Below are 23,495 nucleotides of genomic sequence, written 5' to 3'. Positions count from 1 at the left end.
CTGAGATACCTTAGTGGTAGGTATTCTACTGGCCACAAGCTAGCGAAACATGGGCAGTACACACTGGAAATAAGAACTAAATATAGTTAATCCACAGTTCACTAAGATATGAGTGGTGAGTAGCTACCTCCTGCATCTCAAGGCATAGATAGCAGCAGTCTAAGCAGCCTCTAATTGAGAAGATTTCACTCAAAGCTTCATGATAAGCAGGCTGGGCTGTCTCTTGGGGAGTGGCTAGAGTAGTGTTACCCATGAGAGTGTTTCACCTTTGGGCTTACACAGGATTGTGCATTCCACTGCCTTGGAGTTAGGAAGTCATGTGACTTGTTTTGGCCAATGACATCTGAGAAGACCTGTGATGTATAATTTCCCATTCCCACATTTCCCCTGCCATTGCAACTGGTGATACTCCAAGATTGTGGTAGATACAGGGCAAATCCTTCAGTGACACTGTGGGGCAGATCAGTCTTGCTTCTAAATATACATAGCAAACCATGGTAGATAATCAAAGAGGGATTGAGAAGTCAATTTTTCCTGTTTCAAGTCCCTTGGGGTTGAGTGGTATCACAAGTAAACAGTAGCCTAATCTGTCAAATACTGTGGCCCTCCCCAGTACTCAGTGCCAAGTGTTGAGATGCAATGCCACCAGCTCCCACTTACCATATAAGTCAGGGTTCTCAAAGTCCATCCGCTGCTTCTGTGCTTCAAGAAAAACATGGATGTTAATTCCTCTGGCTGCTGAGCTATAGCCAAGGAACCGGGCTGGGATTTGTGTGCAGATATCTGGTTCATCAGCACCAAACCCCAAGTCCAAGAGAATCTCCACTGGATCTTTTTCCCAAAATTCCAGCCATTCAGGAATGCTGAGATTAAAAATAAGAATATCTTTATGTATAACAGCCCATTTATCCATAGCCCATTTTATTCTTCTTACCCAGTCTTCCAGAATTTGAGTGGAAGAGAAATTTGAAGAGACAAACAGATGCTGAGTTCACTACAACTCTCACACAGCTCACTTCGAAGCCAGTCAGATACCCAACCTACCAACAAGTGCCTGTGCTTTACAAACAAAACTATGAGCTTATCCATCTGGTTTTCCTTTCCTACTGTGCAAGTGTTAAATCGGACAGGGCAGAAAGAGTAGGGAGTGGAAGTCATAGCACACGGGCAATCACCTTAAAACAATGTCTGATAGCAATCAAGGAAATAGAACACACAATATCACCAACAACCTGGAAGTGGATACCCAAAGAATTTTTGTTGTAAGTATCAGTCTGGGGCATCCTTAGCTACACCAATCTGACAAGGATATTACTGAATGCACACCATAGGTTCAACATTTCCAAATAACATTTTCAAATCACTAGGTAGGGTTAGAATATGTTCTGGTTTTTGTTTCTTTATATTTTGTCTTGACTTGGCCAAAAACAACAAATCCTTTCGTTAAATAGTTCTAGTCTGTGTTGGTACAGAAATTAAGAATAAATTGTCTAGAAATTTTATATATACCAACTCATTTCTCACTCAAAGTTTCTGGTGTTTGACCTTCCAAATGCTGTGGGAACTGAGATTTCTCAAAAGGTTTCAGAGGGTTTTCTTGTGTTTCGTGAAGGGTTCTGCTTGCCTTTACTTCCCATGGTACTCTCAAAAGCTTGCTCGGGACACAGAAAATTAGATAATTTTCTCTCTGGAGCTTCAGTCTCATTAGTCCCCTGGGCAAGCCCCCTTCCCTTGGGCTTGTATCATGTTCACAATTTCTAATGTCACTTACAGATTTGATGGTTTGCCTTCTGACTCAATCAGAGACAAAAAGGCAGGCTAGGAACCCTCATTGAGGGGTCTAAATGGCTTTGGCTAGGATACCTTAATCATTAAAATGATTTGGAAGGCTGCAGTGACAATCAGTTGGTTGTATGCCATGGACAAATTGATATAAAGAAGGTTCGAATGAGTAATTAGTTTGGAGAGAATCCTAAATTCTACATGAAAATTTAATTTATTATCTATTGGCCCCACTGTATAAATCTTTATTCAGTCTATTCTTACTAATCTTTTTTGAACATCTGTAGTACTCTAAGCTCTGGGGCAAGGTACAACACAAAGTAAACAAAGACTGTCCCTGACTTCCAAAGGGTACAGTGTCATGGATATCAATATGAATATTGATTGGCTTGTCACTAAACATATTATTGAATCATTATAAAAATATCATTAACTTGCAATATATTTAATAGCACAGGAAATAAATGAAACAAATGTACCTTTTAGAAAGTAAATCATTTCATGTAAATCTTTGTTCTAAGTCCTTACCCTGCTCCCACTAAGTCCAGGGGTCTCTCTCCAGATCTTAGACATGTTTTATAAATTTTACCTGTTATTCTTGTCAATAATAATGTGGTCTCTGTATCTTTTTTACAGCTTATAGTTGTCTTAAAATATAACTCAGTGATAGTTCTAATGGGTAGAGTTGCAGTTCTTATACACCCTACTTGTTTTGTCAACAAATGAAATTGCAGCAACTATATATATATATATATATATATATATATATATATATATATATATATATATATATATGGTTATTTATCAGATATTTCCCAGTGACAGACAGTTAATCTCCTTTCCAACTTCACTGCCTTTTTAAATGTACTCTTAAAAATAGGATTTGGAATTCCTTTGTTCTCCCTCTCATCCTTTAATTTAACAAGTATTTCTCAAGTAGATATTTTTAATTTAACAAAGCCAATTGTTGAGCTGAATCATCTATCTTGATGAAAGTTCCTGGAAATCACATACCTTTGAGGTACACCTGTGGTGGAATAACACGAGTTGAAACTAGTCCCTCTGGACAGGGTAGGAGTCTCTGAGAACTGATGTAGAGATCTAGAAGACAAGGGGATCAAAGATGAGTCATATTGTTTAGATTCTCCCAGAAGGTCATTGGGACGATGTCCTTTCTCAAGAAATCATTTTTGTTTCCTCCTGTTTCTAATAACCCCACAGTGGGCGCACCTTGGAAGGAGGCAGTGTGTGTAGCAGAGGGGTGCTCCTCCTTTCTGAGCATTGTTCTAGAATGTGTGAGAATTTAAGTGTTAGGTGACTGTGAGTGTTTATAAAGGTGACAGAATGTCTCACTCTTGACAGATGGCAAATCATTGGGGGACCATTCTGGAACACAGCTTTGCCAGGCTCCGACTTGAGGGAAGAAGTTAATATTATGTGATGAAAGATTTACAGCAAACAACCACTGGAGGTACTCCACGTCATTTCTCAAAATGAAGAAGGATTTCACAGTACATGGCTAACAGTCTCTAACCTGTGTCCCCAGAGTCCCCCATGGCCAACCATATGCAATAGTAATGAAGTCCCTTACTACCCAAGACAATGAGAATCACCATATTTAGTATACCTCTATTGCAAAACATTTTAAAGCACTTCCAAAGAAAATTGAACTGTATTATAATACAATTCTATTTTATGTAGCTCAGGCATATCATGGATCATATTAGACAGTTGGCATACAATTAAAATTTATCAAACAACACTCTGCAGATGTCAATGTTCCCAAGGAGACAAGGTTACTAAACTTGAGTTGCTAAATTTGTTTTAGTCCTGTCCGTACTGAGTAAGAACATCTGGACCCTGCCTCTCTACTTAATTGTATCTTTTCATTAACAATGAAAAAGAACACGTTTCTGAATAATATGAATTCTACACTTAAATGGCGGTAGATCTTGACAGAAGAGGAAAACTTATTTATTTATTTACTTATTATTGCCTTGTGTACTGGTTAGTATTTTTTTCTCAACTTGCCTCACAAAATAAAGACACTTGTCAAAAGGAAACCCCAAATGGGGAGTTGCCACTATCTGATTGGTCTATGGAAATGTATGCAGGGCATTTTCTTGATTGTTCCTGGATGGAGGAAATTCTAGTCTAATGTGGATAAATCCATCCCTAGGCAGGGGAACTCAGGCTGTATAAGAAAGGTAGCTGAGCAAGCCACATTCCTCTGTGTTCTTGTTTCAGTCCCTGCCTCCAGGTTCCTGCTCCAGTTTCCCTAAGTGAAAGACTATAACTTGTAAACCAGCAAAATCCTTTCCTCCTTCAAGCTGCTTTTGATCATCAGTGTTTTATCACAGTGTCAGAGAGGCAAACTACCATACCTTTTTTCCACATTTGAGGGCTACATACATTTTGCAATGTTTAGTAGAACAACATAGAAGTAGCCCTGGACTTAGATCCAGAAAAATCCATGAATGCTTGCAGGTTTGATTCAATCATGTGGACATGAGCTTGACCCTAAATCCAGCTCTCAGTCTCCTCTTTGAGCTCCCTGGGAGTTTTTTTGTTTTTGTTTTTGTTTTGCTTTGCTTTAAAATCATATAATTGCATCAGATCAAACAAACAAACAAACAAACAAACAAACAAACAAAAACACCCAATCGCTTAAGGGAGGGATAACTGTGAAATGTGTGTACCTCAGCACTCCACATTTAGTTTTCTGGAAGGATTCTGGCATTACAAGATGATCCAATATCAGGAAGATCAGGAAGTAGTTCCTAGCCTCAAAGAGCTCAGTCAATCCCGGCATCTGTTGAACTAGACTGTCCCTTAGTATCATCTAAAGGGTTTGCAAAGAAGAGTTTTGAGCCTCACCTATGAATTTCAGTTCAGTGTGTCTTAGGTGAGCTTTGATACTAAGGGTCCAGCTCATGCTGCTGTACTGGGGAGCACACTCTGAAATCTACTTTCTCCTCCACTAGAGACACACTGCTTCCCATCAGCATCTAAACAGTCAGTAAGAGGTGCCCTGAGCACCACCATTTCCAGACAAACCTGTGATGATACCTTCTGTGAGTTGATGCACTGCAGTAGGATGCATTTATGCAAATATTGTAACTAAGTTTCACAGCAGGTCAGCATTTGTTGATTTAATCCTCTTATTCCTTTATGATATTTAAGGAAGCTCTAACTCTGCCAAGGTCAGCGAAAATGCTCTAATCATAGTGGCTGAGATATTTCCTGAGATCCTCAAATCCATACAATTATTTAGAAGAAATATTCTCATTGTTTCTGCTTCAGTGATGTAGCTGTTGAATTTCAAAGTGAAGTGACTGATTTGGCTACGTACCTCATGTAGTCTTTCACGGTCATTTGAATGATTCCTTGTTCGTGCAAAGAAGCTGCAATTACAAAAAACAAAACAAAACAAAGGGAAAAAGAAAAGAGAAAAGATAGGGTTAAACATGATTGTCATACACGGCTCCGGGAGAACCTTTGTGGGAGAGGAGTCCTATCCAGGGGTGTTACCTGGCACTGTACCTCTGAGGTAAACAAGACCTAGACAATGCTAAATCATGTGAGGGTCGGTGGGGACTCAGTGTGGAGCAGGGAATTGGGATCAGCAGCAAACAGGAAACTTAGCAAAGGTGTCATAGAAAAGATGCCGTTTGTATTTTGAAGTGGGGTTAGAATTTCCTGGACAAAGGTGTAGCTTTAGAGATAATTAAAACGGCATCTGCAGCAGGTGGGAAGCACTGTTCTGGGGGTATTCGCACAGGATAACTCAGGGTGCTCTGGCAAGATCACAGGTAGAAGATGGTCAAGGCTACCATGCAGGGAACATTCAGCAGGCACCCAGCTCTACCATTCATTTGTATCATCTAGTCCTTTCTATACCATTCAGTTTAGGTCCTACCCTTGTTTTTTCACAGAATGCATGAAAAAGTAGTCATACTTCCCTGACTATGTATGTATGTGTGTGTATATATACACACACAGACACACAGACATACAGACACACACACACACACACACACACACACACACACACACACATATATAGTCAAAGATAGCAAAGTTAAGGAATTTATTAGTACCTTTATTACTAATTACAGCAGTAACTATTTATTTTGCACTAACTGTGTGAGGTACTGTGCAAAGCCTGCCAGTTATGCCTTTTTTTAAAAATTAATTTTCAAAAAGATGTATTTATTTTATTCTATGTGCATAAGTGTTTGCCTTCATATAGGCATGTACAGTGCTTCTGAGGAGTCCAGAAAAGAACATCAGGTGTCCTGGAACTAGAATTAAGAATAGTTTTAATCTACCTCGTGGGTGCTGGCATCTGAACTAGGATCATTTGCAAAATATGTAGAAAGCATTCTTAATTGCTAAGTCATGTCTTCAGCTCTTACACAATCTTCCAAGTCCTCACAATAAGTCCTTAAAATGGGCCTTGTTATTTTACACTTAAGGGAGAAGGAAAGGAGAGATCACAGTTACATAAACTTCTCCTGGCCTGTAAAATGCCACAGCTTATTTTGGTTTGCTGCTGTTGTTGTTTTCTTTCTTTCCAAAACACCACACTGCCAACAGAATGTCCCGTAGTGTGTTTAAAAGCCAAAAAGACAGATTTACATTTATGTACCAGGATATGAAAATCCATTGTTTTAAGCAAAACACTGTATGTGATGAAGATGGTACTGAGGGTCCAGTTGCCTGGTAGATGCAAGAAGGATGGTGTTGGGAACAAAATGTTGGTTAGACATCAAAGGGGACACTTAAAAGTCACTGTAGTATTCACACTGTGTCACAACATAACATGTCAATAATACCTACAAAAGATATATTCAGATCACGGTCAAATTTAACCTAATGTCCACCAGACTTCTCACTCCTGGTTGTCCTGTTATAACATGTGACATGTATGAGTGTCAATGTTGCCACCAGTACTGTGAAAAAAATAAAGCTTGCCTCTACTGAAAAGAAAGAACAGGAGAAGGTTTAAATGGAAAACCCTGACAGAAGGAAGCATAAAGAAGACCATTGCATGTGATGAAAGGCCTTTTAGTCTAGAGCCAAGATTACTGTCTAGGTAGTGAGTCACTGAATGACTTCAAGGTTCCTAGGAACTTGACTGTGGGTTTCAAGTTTGGAGAGTAAAGGTAAGAAGACTCACTCATTACTGTTGGTCATTTTTTTTCTTCTTCTTTTTTTTTTTTTCTATTGCTGTTATAAGACAGGGTCTCCCTATGAACTCCAAGCTAGACTTGCAGTCATCTCTTCCTATCTCAGGCTCTCCAGGGCTGGGAGTCCAGGTGCATAGCATCATACTTTAAAGAGGGTTTAAAAGTTCAGCTATCCTGCTACATGACCTAGAGAAATAAAGACTGGAAGTACATAAATGCTATGTGGGTAAGTAGATGATTTTGCTTCTTTGTTTCTTTGTTTCTGTGTTTGACACAGCCTCTCACTATGTAGCTCTGGGTGTCCTAGAACTTATTATGTAGACAGCAATGGACTTAACACAGAGAAACCCACCCATACCTCCCTCCCAAGACTTAGGATTAAAGGTATGTGCCACAGCTTAAATAGAGGATTTTAAGCAAGCCAAACATGTACAATTACACTTTAAAGAGTTGGTGAGAGTAAAATACACAGAATGTATAGCAAAGCAAGTAGGACCCTCCCAGGAATAAAGCAGGTTGAGAAACAATTCATTGGAAAGGATGTGACCCAGCCTGGAGCTCTTGTACAATACTCTTTTCCTAGTCCAGTGGTAGTTATGACTAATAAATTACATCACTGTTCCACTGAGCCTAGATAGACTTTCTAAATCTTCACATTACAGATTTTCATGTGAGGGGAAGGACTTTGTCATATGTTAACAAGTAGCTATTTAAGGAGACATAAATTTGAAGGGGAAATCAATAAGTAAATAAAGTCATTGCTACTTCACAGAGTATTCTAGGGAATGTGATGAAGCATTTAGACACCAGTGTAAGCTAGAGTTCATAAACAAAGTCTACTCAGTACTGACCTCTCGCCTGCACAGGCATTATTAATCCATAGTGGCTCACTTGTGCACTAAAATCAATTCAGTCTTGGAGCGTCTCGAGATTACAAAATCGCAGACAATTGAGTGAAGTTGTCAGTGGAAAGAAATCTGATTTACCACCTTATTAATCACGTCATAAAAGCAAGCGCAGTGCAAATTGTAAGCAATTACATGAAGAGAATGTCATGATGAATTAAGTAGCAAGTTGCCAAATGGAAGGTAAAATAAGGTCTATTTAACATTTTGAGCAAACTTCCCTCTTTCCTTCCCCTCTTTCTATAAGTACAGCCTCTAGTATTACTTTGTAATCTACAGAGTAAGCACCCCTTGGACTAGCTCATCAGGAGAATTCTGATTTTTGGATTTGTTTTGTTGTTTGTTTGTTTGTTTGTTGTTCTTCTGTACAGCTCTCCCCATGGAAGAACTCTGTGGTTCTGAGAAATTTGGCTATATTTTTTTTGCCACGTGGCTGCTCTTGAGCTGCCCTGGCCCTTTCTAGTTATCTGTCCTGGGTGTCCTAGAAAATGTAAATGAATGTGTATATTCAGGCAGGCGTCTGGCACTGTGGCCACAGTGAATTGCTCAAACTGTCAGAGAGAAACTGATCCATTTTCTGATATTGATAAGAAGAGTTAACTTAGCTTTGCTACATTTTAAAAAACCATAACCCTGAAGAAAATGCAGTCACCCAGAAAATTCTAGTCACTGGACTCTGGATCCTCATGCCCTAGAATTCTTCATGAGATTTCGGAGGCTACACAAACAACAGAGCACATCCCTCTGCATGATGCTGTAGTGAGGATCCAGCTGGCTGCCAGGACACAAAGGGCAGCCAGCATCCAGGGAAAAAACAAGTTCCTGAAAGTTAGCAGGCACATTCTTGGAACGTGTTGGGGGCCAGGCTTGCTCACAGTGGGGTTTCCAGATACACAAGGAAACCTTACACCTTCAGCACCAGCTAGGGGGAGAGCTTTCTGGTCCTGCAACCACATGCTGTGAGGCACCATCACCAGTTAGAAGACAGTTGCTCCCTTACCTCAATTTCAGCATCATGACAGTACACGTGCAGCTACTCAAGTGCTTTCCTAGACTCCTGATACTTTTCTCAATACTTCTGGAAATGACCCAACAATCTGGCTCTGCCAGTGCGTTCAGACACAGAACCCTTTGAGCTGCCAAGCTGAGAGTCTGAAGAAAATTTAGCACAGGACACCTGATAAGACTTTTAAAAGTAAGCCTGATTTTAAAAAAATGTTAAAAGGTTATTACAATTATTAGGCTCACTCACTGATTTCTAGTCCACATTCCCCACCTCTCTCCGCCCCGGGAGGCCAGTTTCTGTTCTCATAGTGCTTCTGTGATGATGTCTTGAATCTGCAGAAGCAGCAGCTGGCCTCCCAGCACATGGACCACTTGTAGAGAGTCTTGCCTAGAGCACCAAGAGAGAAACTGTTCCTTGGTTTTTGTTGTTGTTTTCTGATTTGTAAGATAAACTTCCTGGATGCCACGGTCGGGCTTGTCAAGGTCAAGAAGGCTTCTCTGGCCTGGTACCAAGATGAGCCTGAAGGAGAGGCACAAGCTGGTGGCTCATGGGGTGCCAGTTCTCACAGGGATTGGAACTCCAAGACTTTCCTTAAAACTTGGAAGTGGCTGCAGCGCTTGCCCAGGTGTCTTTAGGGTAGCAATCTGTTGACGGCAGCCTACACTCCAATTTTCTTGTCTTTATGTTGCCTGCTTCATTAGTGATTATCTGCATGGATCCTTGAAGCATTTGCTACCTCGAATGAGAACAAGAATCTGAAGCATGGGGAACACCACAGCAGGAAGGAAACCCTCCCCTATTATCCTAGATGTCCTGAAACTTCGGTAGGCATCAGGCTTAAGGTTGTATGTGCAATAGGTGGAACATACCTGCATCTATGATGCTATGCCACACCCTGGTAGCTGGGCAGTTTCAGTGCTACACTCCATCTTGTTTGGCTTTCATGCTTTCTCTACCATTTTCCCCCTCCAGGACCCCTCCTTTGATTTATAATACTAGCTGGAAGCCTTTGGAGAAGGTGAAACAAAGGTCAGCGAATTCCTGCTAGCCAAGGTTCCCATTAAAGTGAGAACAAAAGTCTGTTGATTTCATTCTCGTCTGTGGTTAAAATTCCAATTCTGCTTCCTTCTAGATATAATCTCTAGCCATCCGCCCTACTGTTAGGTGGACTTGTGCCATCTGAAGCAGCAGATACCGCACTTAACCCTGCACAATGTATTACTGAAGAAGATGCAGTCAGATCTGCAGAAGGCACTAATTAGCACCTTTGTTGGCTTAGAAAGCATTTTTTATTTTGGTTTTCCTAAGCATTTCTGACTGATTCATGGAAGACATTTGGTTCTTTGGAATATCGTCCAATAGACTAATCAAATTACAGTTCTGCAATGCTCTAAAATAATAACATTCTGTAGCTTTCTGCAAATTTAACTCTTGCCTGACCAGGACACTTTGTAGGGGTAATCCACAGTGTGTTAGCTTTGTATGGATAATTATTAACCCATGTTCTTACCCCAAACAGACTCTTACATATTGGCTAACACTTGCATTCAACATCTTAAAGCTATTTGGAATCATATTCTCATTCCTTATAGCCATTTATTTCTTTTCCTCCCATTTCAAACTTGACACGAGTGGAAGCCCTTGCTGCAAGCCTAAGTCTGTAATAGCTTCTGCTCAAGATGTAACAGCCATTCCCATAGCCAGGAACATCTGTTTCCTCGTTGTAGTAAGGTCATAGGTCACTCCAGTAGAGATGCTCGTCAAAAGTTGCTCAGGACTCTCTTCTAAGGAAAGACATGACATTAAAATCTTATTGATCGCAGACCTCAGTTACAATTACCCATTTGAAAGGAGACCGTAGATGGTGTTCCTATGCCAAGCCCATCCTGAGACTGCATGTGATTCTTCCTCTCTGGAATTTCAGAAATCTATCATCTGAGTACATCTTATTTAAAACAAAAATTTCTGTCTCCCTCACTGCACAAAACATTTCCTCAAAATGATCTCCTTCCATATGTGTTCCTGCATACATTTAACTTTCTTTCATCTCTTTGTCTTGTTCAAACTCCTTACTTTCATTACATTGAATGTTCTTGCTTTGCCTCACTGTTTTCTTAATTTTTCATTGACTAGGTCTAGTCTTCTGAGAAAACTTTCTAACCTGATAGCATCATCCTTGTGTTTATTACGACTCTTGTCTGACTAGTTTTAGGCCACTGAATTTACAGATGATCTGTACCCTGGTTAGGATTTCCATTTGCTCTAACAATTGGAGGCAGTATCAGCCAAGGGCTACCCGGTAGGACCCAGGACGGATCTAACTTCTTCTTCTTCTTCTTCTTCTTCTTCTTCTTCTTCTTCTTCTTCTTCTTCTTCTTCTTCTTCTTCTTCTTCTTCTTCTTCTTCTTCTTTACAGAAAAAGTACATCTCCATGCAGAAGCCTGGAGGAACCGCTCAGAGGATATGGAATTTGAGAAGGCCTCAGAGAATGGCAAGAGGCCATCTGAATAAAACTTCAACTTAGGAGACATGAGATGAAGAAAGATTAAGAAGTAGGACGAGCTGAGACTACAGGGTCTCATCATAAGGGTAGCCTATGTTAAGCTCAAATTGCCATGATCTAGAAAGAGTGGAATTCTTGAGAGTAGTAGTCTCCACATGTATGTACCTTTCCAGAACAGGATGTCTTCAGCTTCCACTCATAAATCATCTAATATAATGTGGTGGCTTCAATAAGGATGACCCCATAGTCTCATATATTTAAATGCTTAGTCAGCAGGGAATACTGCTTGAAAGGATTAGAAGGATAAGAAGGTGTGGCCTAATTGGAAGAAGTGTGTCACTGGGGAAGCAAGCTTTGAGATTTCAAAAGCCCTTGTAAGGCGCTCTCTCTCTCTCTCTCTCTCTCTCTCTCTCTCTCTCTCTCTCTCTCTCTCTCTCTCTCTCTCCAGATCAGAATGTAGAACTCTCAGCTTACTTCTCTAGCATGTTGCCTACCTGTCTACTGCCCTGTTCCCACCATAGTGATAATGGACTAACCTCTGAAACTCTATGCAAGCCCCAATTAAATGTTCTCTTTTATAAGAGTTGCCTTGGTCATGATGTCTCTTCACAGCAATAAAACAATTACTAAGACACCTCAGTACATAAAATAGGTACATAGCCGAACATTCACCCATAATAAATCATAAGGAAGTTTATTTTAAAACATTTTTACATATACACAATGTAATTTTATCATTTTATAAGTGAAATATGCCAGGTGGTGTCTGATCTTTACATTATAATGACTATATACTTTCACAGTTAGGTAGCAGTGTCATTCAATCTGTCCTCAGAAGTTGACAAGGCATTTGCAACAATCTTGTTTGAATATGGAATCTGAGTCAAAGAGTAAGTTGTTGTGGGAAGATAGACACAGTCCTTGGCACTATGTCCTCAAAGAGGCTTTGAATGTCTGGTTATGGGTGGATCCTTGCTGCTCCACCAAGCCCATATGGTCAAACTGGCAGTAAGAGGCCAATAAGAGAACATTGTCTGGACTTGGCAGTTTTTAGTTTTTAGTTGCTTATAAGTCACTATCTACTGTTAGACAATGTTTTGGGGTAACTTAAAGGGGGGACAGAGAGATTTTCACTGCAATGCCATAATATTTGATATCAAACGTAGCTGAAAGTGAAAGAGCATTATTCATAATGCCTATGTTAGTTGGCAAATAAGTGGGAAGGGTGGCTGCAAGTCTTCTGCAATTATTAAAATTAACATGGAAACAAGGGACATGGAAAGTATCCAGTACACTAAGAAGAAGTTTCTGTCTGTGTTAAGCCACTGTCTCTGGAGAAAGTAGGAAGATAGTGTGATATCTATCACCTTATACCCTCACCAGATTTTCTGAGTTTGAACCTTACCTTTCTTAGCAGTAACCCCTTTTCTTCCCTCTCTTCAACTTATTCCCAGTGTGGCTCTGGAATTCCATAAGCTCTATGCACATATATTCTCCTGGAGGCCTGCAAGTCTAGCTTCCTGCCTGCTTGTAACTATCTTTGACCAAAAGTCATAGCACTTGACATTCAAATTCTTCGACTGCAACAGAAGAATGAGAACCAGCCATGTTCCCACATGGGTTACTGAGTTCCAAATATGACCAATGAGAAAGGACTTGGGGGACAAAAGCTCAGTTAGCTTATAGAAGAAGGCTTTGTTAAAAAGCCTTGCTGAAGACTAACAAGCTGCCAAGTAAAAGCTGTGCCCTCTGACCTCAGAGTCACACAGAGACCCTGCTTCCCTCCTGGCTGTGCCTTTATACTTTATAGTTCACTAACTTGGCTCTGATGAAGCCAGACCATGAGTTGTATTTTCCAGGAAGTACAGTGTAACCAAAGGAAGGAAGAATGCCGGCCTCACAGCATGACATAAACAAGAGTCAAAGACAGGTCTGTGTGATAAAATATACTTATGTTTCTGTCTCTTCCTTGAGTGTGAATTGATATGAATAGAGAGGCCATCATATTCAATTTATTGGAAGCATGTTCTGAAATTTTGACATCACGGAGGCCTTATGTTAAAAATAAAGTGATTTAATTGAAATGTGGTTAATTTGCCTTCTAAAACCTCATGTTTCTATCCATAGATTAATGCTTTTCTTATTTGCCATCAGAGAAGTGTCTCATTACAACCTACAGCAGTTAAAGCAGTGTGGAGAGTAAAGGTTGGCTGAGTGCTAAGCTCAAAATGGATCTTAAATAATGTTCTCTCTCTCTCTCTCTCTCTCTCTCTCTCTCTCTCTCTCTCTCTCTCTCTCAGAGTCAAGGTCTTATTTGGGAAAGAGAATAGGAAAATGGAAGGGCCAGGGTAAGAGAAGGTATGTAGTGAAAAGACTTCTTTTGGAATAATATGGCCTTGGACTCAATGAACCCACTGCAGGTAAAGAAACTTGCACAAGAGTGGGCGTGTCCATACTTGATCATGGAAGAGGAAAGGTTTCATGAGGCCCATCTCTCCCTGAGTGATTATTGACAGCTAATGGTGGGCACGGAAGGGTATCACGTTCTTTAGTCGTGTAGCTACTGATTGATTGGATATAATCCAAGAAATAGCTTTCACCCATGCTTACATGAGCAACCCTACTTAAACTCAATAGAACATAAAAACAGGACGAGCTTCTTGGGAAGGAGGGGAAGATGGCGAAAGGAGAGACTGAAGATGACAGGAGGTAATGAGTAATGAATAAAATTCATTATGAACATAATGGCACTCTAAAAGAATAAGAAATTAAATTTAAAATGTAGAGCAACTGAGTGTAGGAGGGAATTTCAATGAAATTTTAAGTCTAAACTTTTAAAAAGTTAAAAGTTTGGAAAAGCAAAATGATCCAATTTTAATCGACTGGCAAACATTGGTCAATCTTAATTGAAGAAGGTGTAGAGGATATAAAATAATTAAGAACAGCAAGGTAAGTTACAATAGACTAATAACTGTCTCTGTTATCATTACATTCCTTGTTTATGTCATATTTAGACAGATTCTTTAGGCATTCAATCAATTCTAGAACATTATTTTTAACACATATGATCAAGGTGTTTTGGTGTTGATGCCAATTTTCATTTTCACTCACAAGATTTCATCTTACCCATCTGAGAGGTATTTATAAAACAAGCACATTTTATAATGGAAGAATCTCAGATCCCATGAAATCTGGTATTTTCATTTAATAAAGATGGAATCCATGAGATCTGCATTCATTATTTTAATAATGTTGTTATCAAACCCCAGGGAGGCAGTATGATACACTTTCTGTCTCAGAAATATTTGTGCTCTTTGTTTTAGGATTTAGTCATTTGTTCATCTCTAGAATAAACATATCATTAGAGAAAAGATAGAAATGTTATGCTTGATACAAAAAAAGAGGGAAAAGAGAGAGAAAATAGGATTGGAAATAAACTACAATATATTATGAATAACTAAACAATTTTGTTTACATAATTACATCCTTACAAATGTCTACAGAGGCTGAGAGAGTTTCCTGCTACAGTCTGAGTGTTTGATGGTAGCAAGAATGCTGGTTTCAGCCCATCACCCACTGCTGGGGACATGGGTACACTTTCTGAGTCCTAGTCTTATAAAATCAAGAGAGAAGATAGACTTATTTCCAAGAGCCTCTTCTTAGTCTCCCTTGAGGAAGTTTGATTATCATAGGTGCCTTTCACACATACATCTACTCAGCTCCACAAAGCACAGCTTCGATGGGTTGTCTTGCCTTACCAGTATGGTTGATGGTTTGCTGGAAGTTTTCATTTACAGAGACACTATAAAAGAAGCAAAGCACTGTGAGCCCAACAATATACGTAGAGAGATTATTACCAAGTTGCTTCTGTAATTAAACTGATGAACAAAACAAAAATTCAGGCAGTTGAATCCAAATAATAGTCCACCTTTGTACTTGCACATTGACATACAGCTTTTGAAGTAATGCAGCAATCCTCAAGTACTCAGTTAATATGAAAACCCATACTTCTCCCACCCTGGTAACCCATGGCTGAGAGCCCATTCCAGGGAGAGCTAACCAACATTATTTTCATGGAGCTTTGCAAGAGAACTGTATAAAGTACACAGACATGCAAAAGTAAGATAAAATAAAACACCACTTACAAGAATCCAGAGTCTAGCCACTGCTGGATACTTTCCTGTTTGGAATTTTCTACAAAGAAAATGAAAGCACCAGATCTGTTAGTCAAAGCACAACCATCTACAATGACCCACTCTATCATCTGCCACACTCAGCAGCTCTGTTTCCTACATAGTTAGTCACATGTTCATGTAAGCATATTCATTTTCCCCCTGGAGGCACAACCTCCTGTTTTCCATAATCAGCCTCTCCAAGAATGGATGTAAACTTGCCAAACGACTATAACTTAAGGAAAAAAGGAACAAAGCATAGAGGACTGGCAAAATGAATCAATGGAGGTGAGAGGTGCTGGAGTGGGTGGAAAGTTGCGTAGCGTGAATACAATGAATAGAAAAAGGGATGAGACTTTTGTTTCTCTCTTGTTGGCCCTAAATCACCATGGAACCTCTCCTTATTAAATCCCAACATTTACCTAAGGCAGCTAGCCAGCAATGTTTATTTGCAAGGAGTTCTCTGCCAGATTAGAAACCAGATTTGCATTCATTCCAGGGACAAATTGCCATAGAGTCCCAGAATTTCCAAAGGCAACCTGTGTGTTAAAAAGGCTCCAGCCTTTTAAGGTGGATCTTTAGCACTAGCTCAAAAATTAGAAAATGGAAAAAGAAAGGAGATGAGCAGAACCAGCCCTGAGAGACAATTGCTCTAGCTCTTGTTAGCTACCACATCATACCCTGGGCTCAGTCTGACTTTATCCATAAAATACTTGAATAATTCTCATATAGACTATTGGGTAAAGTAAACCAGCCAGTAAAGCTGGGAGATGCTGAGTGGTCTTCATTTGTGCTATGCGTACATTTGTGCTATGCGTACATAAAATGGGAATGTTTTCCTCTTTATTACTTTTTCATGTTAGTCAATGATCACCAGTGCCTCATGCAAGACGCCCAAGAAATTTTAAATCAAATGGTGTTCTAAAATAAGGTTTATTGGGAGCTGAGGAAATGGCATGTGGTTCAAGTGCTTGTTATTATGCTAACATGAGGAACTGCATTTGGTTCCCCAGTACCCATGAAAGAGCAGGGCATAGTTGAACTAGAAGGACCCAGATCCCTTGATCTCATTGGCAGCCAGTCTAGCTCAATTGCACGGCTCACAGTTCAGCAAGATTACCTCTCTATCTCTGACATACACATGTACACAAAGAAGAGGAAGAAGAAAAAGGAAATGAAAGAGAATAAGAAGAGGAGGCAGAGGAAGAGAGGGTGGGGAGGAGGAGGACCAGAAGGTTGGTGAGGGGATGGGGAGGAAAAGAAGGAAGAGACAGAAGAGGACGAGGAAAAGGAAGAAATGGGGAGGAGAAGGAAACAGAAGAGAAGGAAGAGGAGGAGGAGGAGGAGGAGGAGGAGGAGGAGGAGGAGGAGGAGGAAGAGGAGAAGTTGGTGTCGGGAGGAGAAGCTTTTTTGACTTGGGCCTGAATGTATCTTCATAGTCTTGGGATTTTAGGATGAGGGTATTGAAATGAAAAAGAAGCAGTGTTTATCACTTAGCTGGTCTATTTGTGCTGAAGTCATGTATGTCTGTTTTATAGAATTGCCTGAAATCATGCCAGGAACACTTGTTTCTTTAATATCAAGTCCTTAGAGGTCACTTGTTCCCAAGCAAAAGCCTCACATCCCGCATTGCCCACAGCAGAGCACTTCCTAGATCCCTAGAAGGACCCTTACCTTGCACATACATAGTGACCATTGGGTTTTCTTCCTCAGAGTCAGGAAGCAGATGCCCATCCAGAGGTGCCCATGCCCTCTTCGTATGTCTTAGGATATCTCTCTTGCTCATCTCCAGACCTGCTCTGGGAGTGTCAGATCCTTGTAATTCCTCCATTATCATGAGGGTGGTTCCACAAGCTTACTGAAACTACACAGGCAGACAAACCAGGCACAATGAGTTTTAGCTCAACGACAGGAAGGATTCTTAGAAGCAACTGAGCCATCTAAGGTCACTGTCTCACTGAAACAGGCTCCCCTACTCAAGTAGAATCCCCGCTGATTTTTGGCAGAATAGTTTCCTTACGATGGTCAGACAGACCAAGGGAGTAACTTGGCATTGCCAGACACAAAGCCACATCCACATGGATTCTGTGTTCTGAGATGTGGATAGAGAACACAATTCTTACTTTTGAGGATATGAACTTTCAGCACATAACAGGTGTTTTAAAAAACATGTAAAAAATTAAGATACCAAAGTTCAAGTTCAAAAACACTCTTTGTGCTTAAAGTAGTGTGGTAAAATGTTTCGGTCAGCGTTAGTTCAGTCTTTAAATTCATAGACATGGCTGAAGAGCCAGCCAGGCTGCAGCAGTCTTCCTAGCTTCCTGGTTTTGGTGCGCAATCACAAGTCACGTGACACATAAGCTGTCATTCGCAACTCGTGTCTGAGAAAGGCAAACCATTCTGACTGGCTGCAAATATCTGATTCTCTCTTAAGTTCAGGCATGCACTCCAGATGAAATTGTCAGGAACACTGCCCTTACATGCTTTATACATTAAAATGTGCCATTCATGTAAATTTAGAACTGATACTTAAGATAACTATTAATTTTACATTCTAAATGCAAAAACCAAAACGTTTCAAACAGTTAAATGTAAGGCCCAAAAGGCGGACATTTTATTCAAGAATGTTAACTTTTGAGTCTCCTCTTTGGCAATTTTTTTAAAAATGGCAATAAATCAAGGCACAAGTAATAGAGATCAGATTATATTTCATACTCGATGGAGTTGTATACTAGAATTCATAACACTAGAAAAATGAATGCCTATGATCTGCACTAAAAGTGCATTTATTTAATTTTACACAGGATTTTTTACTCTTTCAGATTTAAGGAAAAGGTTGTCTTGTGGGTGTGAGTAAAAATCAGAAGATAGCTTTGAAGAGGCAAAATTTCACAAGAAGTAAAATTCTAAAAGTTTGTTCAAGGATATCCTGAGATGTGACACTCATTAGAGAATCAGAAAACTTTAACAACAGAATAGTATGTCACAGAACAGCAAGGTTCTTCCGATTATATGATCCTTTTCTTGGTCTCAGCTGGAGATTTTGCTCAGAAGGGCAGGAGTTACCAAGCAGCTGACTATGTTCTGAGCCAGAATGTTACATGTCAACTGAGCCACTGCTTTTTGCAAATCACTGGGAGAATTGTTTCATTTTTAGATAGAAATATCATTTTAGTTTTATGTCCCAAGCTTTCACTCAGTAAATTCCACCTCAGCCTCCAGTATTATGCAACCATTGAAGACTGGTTCTCTACCAGATTGGTTGTACTTACTACAGATTATAAAAATGTATGCCTCAAAAGTGGAAATTTTGCCAGAAGCAGAGGTTAGGGACCATTGGTAAAGGAAGTCTCTTGTTCACTTTGCCTTAGTGGGCAACTACCAGTTAGTAAACAAGTCTGCTTCTGGAGTTAAGTCTCTGCTGCTCGAATGGCCAACTTTGACATCTATTCACTGGACCCTCAATGTGCCTCTTTAGAAAAGGACATAAACTAATTGAATGATAGCCTTGAATTGTTCCATTGAATTGTCCCTTGAATTGCCAGGCAGTTGTGCTGCTTGAGCCCTACTGTCTCCTCTAGGGAACACCTTTGTTCCCAGGACCATTTGAAACCCAGTGCTGGCCACTTTGACTTGACCCTAGGAGAAAGCTTACATCTGGATTATGTGGTCACCAAAACCTGAAACAGGCAGTCCTTTCTTCCACATCCTTCTATTTTGATAGACATGTATATATAAAAAGACCCACTAATACGGGTGGTTGGTTATATCATGTTTAATTTTAAAGATACAAAGTTACACGTACCAAATCTTCACTTTGTACAATAAGCAAATGTGTTGAAAAAGAAAACACAAAACATTACCAAATTCTCAGAATGGTGAAAACAATCCAAAGGAGAAAACAATTGGTTCCACATAACACAACAATTCTGTTTTGAATTTTCTATAGTTTGAGCAACATCACCCCATCTGTCCCTATCTCTTAATTCCATAGCAGAGTCAGGAAATGTAAAAATCCCAACAAAGTGACAATCATTACACCTCCAAGAGTGTGGTATGGCACATCAGGCTCCAGCGTAGCACATGGACCAGGCCAAATGGTCATGGGAAAGGAAACTCCAGGTAGTTTGGGCAGCACTTTTGTTGGCTGTTTTGTTTTTCGTTTAGTGTTTCTTTCACATTTATTCCTTTAATTTTCAAGTGGGCACAAGTATGGAGAAGCTATAGAATTCAGAGGTCTACTCTCCCCTTCCACCACCCGAGGTCTGAGGATTGAATGCAAGTCATCAGGTTTGGTAGCAGGTTTCCATTTCAGCCAACAACATCCTTGGTTCTTATGTGATTAAAATAGCAAATCTGGCAGGTCAGATCCCTTGACTCTTCTCAGCTCTGCTGCGTTCTGAACTTTGAAGGAATTCTCAAACTTATTTTATACTGCATTCCATCACTCTTGGAATAGTTGTAAAATAACTAGTTCATATGAAAGAATTAATGGGAAGCCTATTCAAAACAACCACTGATTGTACTTTTCAGTCTCTCCTCTTTTATGTTTTTCTTTTTCTCTCTCATCATTACCCTGTCAAGAACGGCCAAGAGAAAGAAAGAAATCACCAATTGTTCTAGTCTTGGTTCTGTGCTGCCTAATTTTAGGTCAATTTGATACACGCTAGAGGCATTTGTGAAATGGAAACATCAACTGAGATTGACCTATTGAAAAGCCTGTGAGACATTATTACTTTTTAAATTAGTGATTGATGTGTGAGGGCCCAATCCATTATGGATGGTGCTGTCCCTGGGCTGGTGGTCCTATAAGAACGCAGGCTGAGCAAGCCATGATGAACAAGCCAATAATCATCATTCCTACATCCATGGTCTCTACATCAACCCTTGTCTCCAGGTTCCTGCTGGATTTAAGTTCCTGCTCTGCTTTCCTAAAATGGTGGACCATGTTGTGGAAGTTTAAGCAAAATAAACCCTTCCCTCTCCAAGCTGCTTTTGGTTATGTTGTTTTATTACAGCAATGGAAACCCTAACTAAGACAATTTCCATTACTATGATAGAATATCAAGTCAGGGGAAAAGAGCCTTTATTTTATTTTACATTTCTAGGATCTAGTCCATCATTGAGGGGAAGTTTATATGAGAACTTGATCCATAGTCAAGATCAGGAAGAAACAAATGCATAGATGCTGTCTTCTAACATCCAGGTTTCTCTTGTCCTTTATAGTTCAAGGCCTCCTGCCTAGGGAAATTGCTACCCAGGATGACATGGTTTCTTTTATAGACTTAAAAATAGAGAGATTTGTTTTGAATGAACAGAACATGCTCACAGACCAGTCTGATAAAGACAAATACTCAATTGAGGCTCTTTTCCCAGGTGTTATATGTTGTTTAAAGTTGACATTTAAGACTAACCACTATACTAACCAATACAAGAGTTTTTCTGATCCCAAACAGATTTAACACTCTTAATTTGTATATAACCCATGTTGTCTTGAAATAACTCAGTAGACTAGCAGAAACTATTGGAAATGTGAGAATACAGTATTTCTCTAACTGTGGGAATGTAGAGTCTCTGTGGCATGCTAGAGGCTTTTAGCAGGGTCTTGAAATTTCTTCCATGTGTACTTGATCTCTTGGGTACAAGCTGCAGTTTTTAGCATTGGTCACCCCTTTTGAATGTTCCCTGTGGTCAAGAAGGCAACCTCATAAAGGAAAAACAACCCTGGCATAGCCCACAGGGATCCAGACAGGTCCACAGAGATCTCTTCAACCATATCCTTGGGTCTCATCTAACCATTGTTATCAGGGCTGTTCTGAAATCCTTTATAAGATCTATAATGTCATCCAACTCTTGCCTTCCTCTACTCTACCCATTTCACACACTGACTCCCCCAGCGGTACGCTTAGGTTCCTTTCGGCTACCCAGTACTCTGGTAGGATATGCCTATTCCCAGCTCTGGCATTGCTCACAGATATATCTCTATATCTCTATATCTCTATATCTCTATATCTCTATATCTCTATATCTCTATATCTCTATATCTCTATATCTCTATATCTCTATATCTCATCTCTATATCTCTATCTATATATCTATATATCATCTATATATCTATCTATATCTATATCTATCTATATATAAAAATTCTAGGCTCATATTTTCTAAAAGATTATTATTAAAACCTTCAAGATTATTCACTTCACTACCAAAACTAAGACTCTAACCCTGAGAAGTTGACACATCAAGGGAAGTAGAGACTGGGTACCATCTCACTGTGTCTTTGGGTCACATTCCTGTGAGTGACTGCTTATCTGGCCCAATCCCCACGCCCGCTTTTTGATTCTCTTCATCCCCAGAATTCACTCACTTCCATCCACTGCCCCCTGCATCCCTACCTCATCACTGAATACTCCTTTATCTCCAGTTTCTAACTGAAACACGGGTGTGATTTCCCTTGTGCTTGCCCTCTCAAGCCAGGAACTTCTATCCCTTCTATCCTACAATTTGAACTATGTATTTGGGGATGGTACACATTTCTTTTGTGATCATCTTGCTGTTTTGTGCTCTTGCATTCTCTGCATATGTCATCAGACCATGAATATCCACTGCATTCACCCTCATACACTGCCAGTAATAGAACAGCTTTCTTGTCATCTTTTTCTGAAACATTTCCTTAGCAATGTAGACCATATAGAGACCCTCTGACACTTGTCCCCTCAGTCCATTATGTTTTCACATTTCTACTCAATTCCTATGCTCATACTTTGTTCATCATTGGAAAATGGACTCACAAATCCCAATTCAAGCATCTGCTATTACTTCTTTTTTTAAAAAGATTTATTTGTTTATTTACTTATTTACTTATTTATATGAGTACATTGCTGTCTTCAGACACACCAGAAGAGGGCATCACATCCCATTACAGATAATTGTGACACACCATGTGGTTTCTGGAAATTGAACTCAGGAATGCTGGAAGTGCAGTCAGTGTTCTTAACCTCTAAGCCATCTGTCTGGCCCCTGCTATTACTTCTATTCTATTCAGAATTTCTTTGGACACCATCTTTATCCTTTTGGAGTCATTGGTCCTTCACTGGATCATTCTATCCACATTAAAACACACTATAATATGATTCATCTTACAATAATCCTCCCCTGCCCTCTCAAATTCTCAAACCTTGCCTTGTTTTTATAGACCAGTGATGATGACACCCAAACTTAAACTTCCAAATTTTGCATATCCTCTGAACTTCAGGCCATGCACTTCCCCTTTACTTGACATTTCCACATGAATGTTTGTAGACAACTTAATATGTTCCACACAGAATTCTTCATTGTTTCCTTGGTTCCATTCTTAATCCCAAATGTATCTTCCCCTCTTTTAGCATTCTGCATCTTAACAAATTTCATCTCCTTTAGCATACCTGCTCCATCAAGAACTTACAAGCCTTCCCTGATTCCTGAATTCCTTCCATCTCTCAAATTTAATCCTAAAATGGAGGATTACCATATAGCTCAAAACATCCTTTCCCACTGCTATCAACCTGACAGAAACAGAACTTGCAGTCTCTCTTGGGTCTAGTAGAAGGCCCCTGTCCACACACAATCCACACCTTCCCTATGTAACTGAATGAATCATTAGTACTTCAATCTCTATGCTTATCATTTTAGAATCTCTAGAAACTGTAGTTATCACTTCCTCTTAATAGAAACAACTTTTAACTGGATTTTTAAAGATTACACTTCCAGAATTTCTTCCTACTTAGTGTTAAAGCATTCTTTCTCAAGTTTGTTTCTCATTTCCTAGATTCTAAGTTTTGGATGTTCCATACTTCCGTCTTTGCTGTCCATTTCTCTCTTCTGTCTACAACTTCTCCCTATGTAAATATGTCTGTATTTGTTTCACTATAACTCATACATAACTCACTCTAA

The 23,495-nt window shown here is 39.7% G+C and overlaps 1 protein-coding gene across 5 annotated transcripts in view; it reads right to left on the bottom strand.

Annotated features, from left to right (window-relative positions):
- The window catches only part of Itprid1 (ITPR interacting domain containing 1), a 173,454-nt gene that overhangs the window by 88,862 nt on the left and 61,097 nt on the right, over window positions 1-23,495 (bottom strand). For all 5 annotated transcript variants that reach the window (XM_017321524.2, XM_006505946.4, XM_006505949.4 and 2 more), the window contains exons 2-7: window positions 17,235-17,424; window positions 15,534-15,582; window positions 15,147-15,190; window positions 5,135-5,186; window positions 2,797-2,883; window positions 661-863 (exon numbers count right to left, since the gene is read on the bottom strand). In XM_017321524.2, the coding sequence (XP_017177013.1) occupies window positions 661-863; window positions 2,797-2,883; window positions 5,135-5,186; window positions 15,147-15,190; window positions 15,534-15,582; window positions 17,235-17,397 (598 nt within the window). In that variant the 5' untranslated portion in view covers window positions 17,398-17,424. The remainder of the gene's footprint in view (window positions 1-660; window positions 864-2,796; window positions 2,884-5,134; window positions 5,187-15,146; window positions 15,191-15,533; window positions 15,583-17,234; window positions 17,425-23,495) is intronic.

The sequence above is a fragment of the Mus musculus genome, chromosome 6, assembly GCF_000001635.26.
Source record: "Mus musculus strain C57BL/6J chromosome 6, GRCm38.p6 C57BL/6J".
Lineage (NCBI taxonomy): Eukaryota > Metazoa > Chordata > Mammalia > Rodentia > Muridae > Mus > Mus musculus.
Note: the sequence above shows the minus strand (reverse complement) of the source record. Positions and strands in the feature narration are given on the sequence as shown.